The sequence below is a fragment of the Erpetoichthys calabaricus genome, chromosome 6 (genome assembly GCF_900747795.2).
Source record: "Erpetoichthys calabaricus chromosome 6, fErpCal1.3, whole genome shotgun sequence".
NCBI lineage: Eukaryota > Metazoa > Chordata > Cladistia > Polypteriformes > Polypteridae > Erpetoichthys > Erpetoichthys calabaricus.
Genome location: NC_041399.2, coordinates 56,025,018 through 56,033,082, shown reverse-complemented (window position 1 = coordinate 56,033,082; position 8,065 = coordinate 56,025,018). Strand labels below are relative to the sequence as shown.

At 38.8% G+C, this 8,065-nt stretch overlaps 1 protein-coding gene across 3 annotated transcripts in view; it reads right to left on the bottom strand.

Annotated features, from left to right (window-relative positions):
• Positions 1–3,251: 3,251 nt before the first annotated feature.
• sulf1 (sulfatase 1) overlaps positions 3,252–8,065 on the bottom strand; it is a 163,433-nt gene continuing 158,619 nt past the window's right edge. For 2 of the 3 annotated variants that reach the window (XM_051928722.1, XM_051928721.1), the window contains one exon: positions 3,252–5,114. In XM_051928722.1, coding sequence (XP_051784682.1) covers positions 4,282–5,114 — 833 coding nt within the window. In that variant the 3' untranslated portion in view covers positions 3,252–4,281. The remainder of the gene's footprint in view (positions 5,115–8,065) is intronic. The other variant, XM_028803605.2, reaches the window with a different exon arrangement.

The window sequence follows — 8,065 nt, the reverse complement described above, 5'->3', positions numbered from 1 at the left end:
AACTAACAGCACCAGCACAAATTCTCAAGAGACGGCGGCATCACAGCTCCAGGATGCTTGCGTTTCTGATGCTCACGCATCGTGGTGGTGCTGCTGTGAAAAGAAAGCTCCGTTTTGCATAATCTGCATTCAACTTTTTTTTCTTTTTCGGTGAAGTGCTCCCTTACTTTAGAAAGTTTCTGTCTCCATTTTTTTCCATCTCCTTCCCCCTCCTCTATCCGACTTGCCGTTGCAACCAGATTTATTTTCCTCTATATTCTTCTAATTCTCAGAAGTTCTTCTTTGTTGGTAGGACTGTGTGCAGTCTTGACAAACAATAACGAACGATACTGCCCCCAGACGTTCATGTAGTGCACTGCAGTTACAAAAACCAATATGGATCTTTCTGACTGGAGCCTCTATTGAAGGTTCTGTTTATGATGCGCCAACAATAAAAAATCCGCGTCAACGATTTTTTGTAGTTGACGTTGTCGATTACGTTGATTAATCATTGCAACCCTAATGTTATATTGCAGCCTTGTGCTAAAATAATTGAAATGAATTTTGTTCCTTATCAAATAACACAAAACAGAATTACAAAAAACTGAAATATCATACTGAAACAGGTATTCCAAGTCTTTTCTATGACACTTGAAATCTGGCTCAGGTACATCCCATTCTCTTAATCATTACTGACATGTTTCTACATGCTGTTTGGAATTCTACTGTAGTCAGTTTAATTGATTGGACATGATTAGGATAGGCACACACCTGTGCACAGAAGGTCCCACAGGTGACAATCTAAATTAGATCAAACACCAGTGCATAAGGTTGAAGGAACTGCCTGAAGAGCTTAGAAAAAGGATTGTGTTGAAGCACAGGTCTGGGGAAGGCTACAAAATTGAACATTCCTAAAAGCACAGTGGCCTCCATAATCCTTAATTAGAAGAAGTATGACAACCATCACTTTTCATCTGGCCCACTGAGCAATCACTGGAGAAGGGCCATGTTAAGAGAGGTGAGAGGTGATGGTCACCCTAACTGAGCTCCACAGAATCTGTGAGGAGATGGGAGAACCTTCCAGAAGGACAACAATCACTGCAACACTTCACCAATGGAGTGGCCCCCAGAGAAGCCTCTTCTCATTAAGACACATAGAAGCAAGCTTGGAGTTTGAAATAAGGAAACTAAAGGACCTTGAGAAACAAGATTCTCTGACCTGACAAAACCAAGATAAGCGTCATGTCTGGAGGAAACTATAAATTGCTCATAACCTGTACAATACAAATTCCAGCAATGGTGCATACTGATGTAGTTGTTTTTTCAGCTGCAGTGACCAGAAGACTAAAAACAGGTGAGGGTAAGCTGAACAGAGTAAAATGCAGAGATATCCTTCGTGAAAACCTGCTGTAGAGTGCTCTGGACCTCAGAATGAGTCAAAGGTTCACCTTCCAACAGGGCACAAAGCAAAGACAACACAGCAGTGGCTTTTGGACAAGGAATGTCCTTATGTGGACATTGACCTGAAAATAGCTGTCCACTGATGGTCTCCATCCAACCTGACAGACCTTGGATCTCATGTGTAACGCCTTGCATAGAATTCACACTAAAACATGGCATACACACAAAACTAGAAATGAGCGTACATCCAAAAAAATTCAGATGCATAAAACTGCATAAGCAAAGTTCCACATACTTCCTCTTTATAAATCATGATCAATGTGAATTTTAACACACATGCATGCGCCTACAGCCCCACTCTAACTCCTCCCAGAATTTCATCTATTTGAATATGCAAATCAATATAAATAGCCCCTTCTGTTCAGTGTTTTGTTAAAAGACAATGGCAAAAGCACATGTAAAAAAGAAGAATTTCAGCAAATGTGAAATGGAGGTCCTGCTCAGTGAAGTGGAGGCAAAGAAAAATGTACTATTTGGTGGCTTAAGCAGTGGTATAAACAATAAAAGGAAACTGATAGAGTGGCACAGTGTGGCGAAGGCACTCAAAAGTTCAAGTTCAGAAAGTCACACAGTGCCTGAAACAAAAAATAAGTGGTTAGATATCAAAGTCGACATGAAAAGTTGAGAAGCAAGCCCACAGTCCAAGTGTTATACGGAAGCGTATTAGGGCCACAGAGAAGAAGAAAAAAATAGGGACACAGTGAAGAAAATAAAGGTCTATGTCGAGATTAAAGTAAAAATGACGATTTTAATCTCGAAATTTTAACTTTAATCTCATTGCTTATTTTTGTCACTAAAGTAGAGCATCGTTTTCAAGATTTTTCAGGATTTTTTTCTTACATTATGATTGGTGACAAAAGCTATCTTCATTACCTTAATCTGGAAAACAAATAAACAGAATGCAGGTTTGCTGCAAAGGGATCTTCAAATCTCCTGAATGGTGGCAAACAGAACTCTTCAGTAATTCAGGCCGAGCGACTGTGCTGAGAAACAAAGGTAGGTAGTGACATGAAGAAATTCCTATTTATATCTTCACTGCATAGAAAAATAAATAAACTTCTGATAAAACCCTTGTATAATAAATTCATAGTCTTTCCCTACTTTACTTTCTGTTTCTTTAAAATGTAGTTTTTGTTTCAAAAAGTGTAATGTTTGCGGTCACTGCAGAACAAAAAAAACATTTAAAAACATTAAGGTACCACCTAAGGTACCTAGAGTTCCACCATGGTGTAGATGGAGGAAAATCTTACAGACAAGAGGAAAAAAATGTGCTGACATGTTCACTGCAAGCCAGGCTATACATTGAACCTAGGTCCTTGGGGCTGTCTGGAAACAGCTCAGATATCTGCACTACCATGCATGGCGTACAAAACAATATCTCTTAAAAAAAATTAGTGGATCTCCATTGGTAAGGGGCAGCACTGCCACCTCACGGCTTTCAACCCAGTTTTATTCCTATCAGGAGTGACTTCCAGATGCAGCTTCCTACCCAGAGGCTCAGGTCAGGTCATGCCAACAGGCTGATTAACACACCAGAACTGGCCCAGTGGGGATGGGTGCCCAGTGCCCACTGGTGGACTAATGTCCTGTTCTTGGTTCACTTCATTATTAAATAAGTTTCCTGTGAACATGCCCTAAAGAGAACAGGTTCAAAAAACAAAAAGGATGGATGTATAGAGTTTTCAATAAAAGATTTTTTTTTTTTTTTTTTGCATGGTAAATGAGTAAAATACTTTTAAAAGTCTACAAATTTAAGTAAAAATGATGTAAACATTTAAAAATATTTCTGCCAAAAAATAAGACACATGAAAAACAAACAAAAATATTTTATTTCTTAAAGCAAAACAAATCGCTTCTTGACTTTCCCGAAGTCAGAATTGTTACATAACTGCATCGACAATACAACGGTTTCACACAATTCCATAATGAGAAGGCTGCGTTCAAGTTCTACTCAGGCTGATGCGATTTGTGAAGGGCACCATGAAGCACACATACTGTATATGTCAGAGTGGGTTTCCTCCTTTCAGGCCTGGGGTTGGATTACTTGTTTCATCGTTACACTGTTTTATTTATGCATATCCATCTGCATACCCTTGTCTCAATCAAACTGTGTACATCTAACATCCCCAAAGAGATGACAGTTTGTTTCTTGGGACTTGACATTTATACAGTTTCTTTAGTGAACGTTTAAACTTTAAAACTTTGATCAACAAAGACAATGAACATCTGGGTTCACTGAAGTAATGATAGACATTCCTTTGTCATTTTCTTTTGATTTTGCTTGACAACAACTGGCAAGAAATATCAGGTTAAGCAAGTAACAATTTTCTGATATATCTGCATTTCATCTGCTTTGAATGTTTTTTTTTCTAAAGTGAAATAAATTCTACAAATAACTGAAAAACAAGAAAGTGCAACAAAGGTGTAAGAAAATCAAGAAGACAGCTTTAACAACCGTAAGTGGTAGCTACTTTGAAGAGTGCACTTTGAGGGCTTCATGCCATCACACTGTGAGGAAGCCATGTTTGGAGAGATCTGTGTGTATACAGTAATTGGCTTGGAATTTAAATATATAATATATAAAAATATCTGTATTGGCTTCAGGAAGAAATGCACTACATTTGGTTTAGTTACACAATCATTAAATAGCATTTATCCAACTATATAAAAGTTCTTGTTAAACAACATATAAATTACTTTTTAAAAGTACCACTTGTTTCACGCTGCATTTCTAATCCTGGAAATGTTTAATTCCAAAGTATAGACAACAAGTGCCCCAGTTTCATTTTTTCCCATCTAAAGAAAGTTCGCCATCTTGGTGTGCTAGGACAAAAAGCATATTCAGGTTAAGTGGAGAAGGAAGGAGCCACTGCCTTCTAGGTTATCAGAGGTTCGTTTCTCATCGTTCCCTTTCTGACGCACATTCTCCTTACTAGGAAGGGCAGCATCACCCATCAGGGAGGTGTGCTTTGCAGTTTCATCAACAGAGAGGTGCTCCGAGTCCACTGGTAAGTAGGCCTGACCTCTGAAGATGTCGTCTTCTTCACCATCATCCTGGTCCAGCTGAAAACTCGAGACTGACTGCAAGACAAAGCCATGTTTCACCTCCATCTCATCCACTCCATTACCACTGAAGGCAAAGCTGTTTCCATCCAAGTCATTGTCCATCTGCTTGGTCCAGGTTTCAATATAATTGTTCCTCCTGTGCTCTGGATCAAACCTCGCTTTCTCAGGTATGTCATTGGGATATTCAAGTTTCAATACAGGGCTTAACAGATCTGCTTTAAAGTTAAGAGTTCCCAAGTCCAAACTGGGGATTGCTGGCAATGGGCTCATCACTGGTGCCATCTTACCACTTGATTCAGCTTCTTCCAGCTCTACAGAGGGCATTTCCCCAGATGCAAAAGCTGAAGAGGATGAAGCTTCGATCACCTCCTCATTAGAGGCTGTAAAATTATTGTTTACATTTAATTTATGAAAACGCTGTAACAGTGCAAACATATTATCTACATCCTTCCAGTAATTAGTCCAGTCATCCAGGCTAAGGTTATTACTGTGTCGATACTGAAACAAGCTCTCGTTTACACTGTACAGATCTTCCAGTCCTTGCCAGTTGACATTGTCATCAGTGGAACTAGCCAAACTAGCCTTTCCATCCATCCCATCGTTCTTCTCTGCAGTGAAAAAGATTTAGATTACAAATTACTGTCAGGATGGGGCCAAAGTGCTACACCATTAGAGACATTTCATTAAACATGCCAACATGCAGTCCGTTCTGTGGCATTAATAATTAGGAGCCCCACATACCCAAGGAGCACATATTCAACAAAGTCAAGCAAGGATTAATGCCATATTACGGTTAAAGGGATGTGTTCTCAGAGTTTTACAATTTCACTTATAGAATATAAGATTTTTCAATATATAAGCACCTTGCTAGAATGTTTATTTTTGTATTGCATGCAGGTACACAATATGAATGCAAGATGACTGCTTAATTTTTCTTAAATGATTTTACTGATTAGAGGATTATTCCTGTTGCTACCTACAATCTATAAGAGGTCATCTAGATATCTTGGGAAAGAAAGCAAGAGGAGGACTTTTTCCATGGCTATAATGGAATTACTTGTGCATCCATATCTAATCCTAATGTCATTTAAGTAAGAATAATTTTACGCTTAAGGCTACAGTGGATTTAGAAAGCATTCAGACCCTTTTATGATGTTTGTTTATGGACACTTTATGGTGTTTGTAGATTTCATTTAAAACTGACAAAATTGCCAGTTTTGCTCTTCAATCTATACTCAGTAACTCAAAGCTGGTCAAAACATTAGGCAGCACAGACAGCTGCACCATTTATGTAACTCAAGTAGTGCACACTCCCGACCTTAACACCTCCTGTGTCTGCACTATGGACACCAAGAGGGACAAAACACAAACACACACACACACGCACACACACACAGGGCTCAATTTGGGCTTTGACCAGCACTATAATAACTCATAATGACTAACTGAAAATATGTTTTCAGAAAGGTTTACAAATTTATTGAAAATCAAAAATTAAAATCTCTCACTTCTGTAAGTATTCAGACCCTTTGCCGTGGAACTCCAAATTATGATCAGGCGCATCCTGTTTGCTTTAATTCTCCATGAGACGTGTCATTTAGAAAGGCACACACCTGTGTATATAAGGTCCCACAATCCACACTGCATGTCAGGACAAAAACTAAGCCATAAAGTCCAAGGAACTCTGTAGACCTCAGTGATCAAACTATGGTGAGGTACAGATAAGTGCAAGGGTATAAAACCATTTCTAAAGCAGTGTGCTGAGCACAGTGGCCGCAATAACTGAAATGGAAAAAGTCTGGAATCACCAGATCTCTTCCTAGAGTTGGCCGTCCAGCTAAACTGAACAAATGTGCAAGAACAAACAGCCTTAGTCAGTGAGGTGACCAAGAACCCAATGGTCATTCCAATAGAGCTTTAGAAGTCCCCTTCTGATATTAGAGAACCTGTCGGAATGACAGCCATCTCAGCAGTACTCCATCAATCAGGTGGAATCCATTACTGAGTAAAAGGCATGTGATAGCCAGCTTAGAGTTTGCCAGATGACATTTAAAGGAAAAAGATTCTCTGGTGTGATGAGACAAAAACTGAACTCTCTGGGCAGCACGCCAAGCACCATGTTTGTCAAAGAACAGGCACTGCTAATCACCTGCCTAATACAATCCCAAAGGTGAAGCATCATGGAGACAGTATCATGCTAGGAGGATGCTTCTTAGCAGCAGAGACAGGGAGACTGGTCAAAACTGAGGGAAATATAATTTGTATCCAAATATAGAGAGTCTCCTGAAGAAAACCTGCTCCAGAGTAGATGTGACCTCAGAATGCGGTGATGGTTCATCTTTCAACATGACAATGATCTGAAGCCTACTTCCAAGGCAACATTGTAGTGGCTTCAGGACAAGTTTCTGACTGTTCATGAGTAGTCAAGCCAAACCCCAGACTTAAACTCCATAGAACATGTGTGGAAACACCTGAAGATGGCCGTTTACAGGGACTTCACATGCAATCTAATGGAGGTTGAATAGCTCTACCAGGAAGAATGGGATAAACTGCCCAAATCCAAGTATGCAGAGCTTATCAAGATGTACCCAAGAACACCTCGAAGCTGTAACTGCTGCCAAATGGGGCTCCTACAAAGTACTACATTAAGGGTCTGAATACTTATAAAAATGATAGATTTCTGCTTTTTAGTAAAGTTGCAAACCTTTCTGAAAAAATATTTTCGCTTTGTTATGGTGGGTTATTGAGTATAAATTCTTGTAAATTCTTGTAAACTCTTCATTTCCACCCGGATGGGGGAGGGTAAACGTTAACTTTATATAAAGTTATTGTCCGTTTTTACCTGCATTATTATCAATCTTTAATTTAATATTGTTTTTTGTATCAGTAAGGTGATGCTGGAGTTTGTGAATTTTCCCTTAGGATTAATAAAGTATCTATCTATCTATCTATCTATCTATCTATCTATCTATCTATCTATCTATCTATCTATCTATCTATCTATCTATCTATCTATCTATCTATCTATCTATCTAAATTGATGGGCAAATATGATACATTTATTAATTTAAAGTTAAATCATCAACACAATAAAGTGTGTAGAAAGTGAAGGGGTCTGAACTTATTGTGAATCCACAGTATGTAAAGACAAGGGCTTGTGCTTAGTACACAAAAATGATAACCTCAGCTTGACAAGATGATCTGAGATGAGGGTGCTAACCCTGCTATTCAGCCTTTAATGATTTTCTCTTGAAAAATTATTTATGCCATTTTAATACACAACATTCTAAAATAAGCATCTGTGCTTTATGAAATTCAAATAAAATATATAAAACTAGGAATTGGCAGGATGGGTCAATTTTCACTCAAAATAATGCTTCTAACATCCCAAGTCCTTTCTATGAAATATCCAACTTCATGAGGTGTGATAATTGAACTACTCTCTTCTAGAAAGGCTCTGTGCTTCTCTCAGGCCTGTCACCTGCCTTATAGCACGCAGCACAACAGCAGACCAATCCAAGCTAGCGGACAGGCAGGCAGGCAAAAGCAAGCAGCCTCA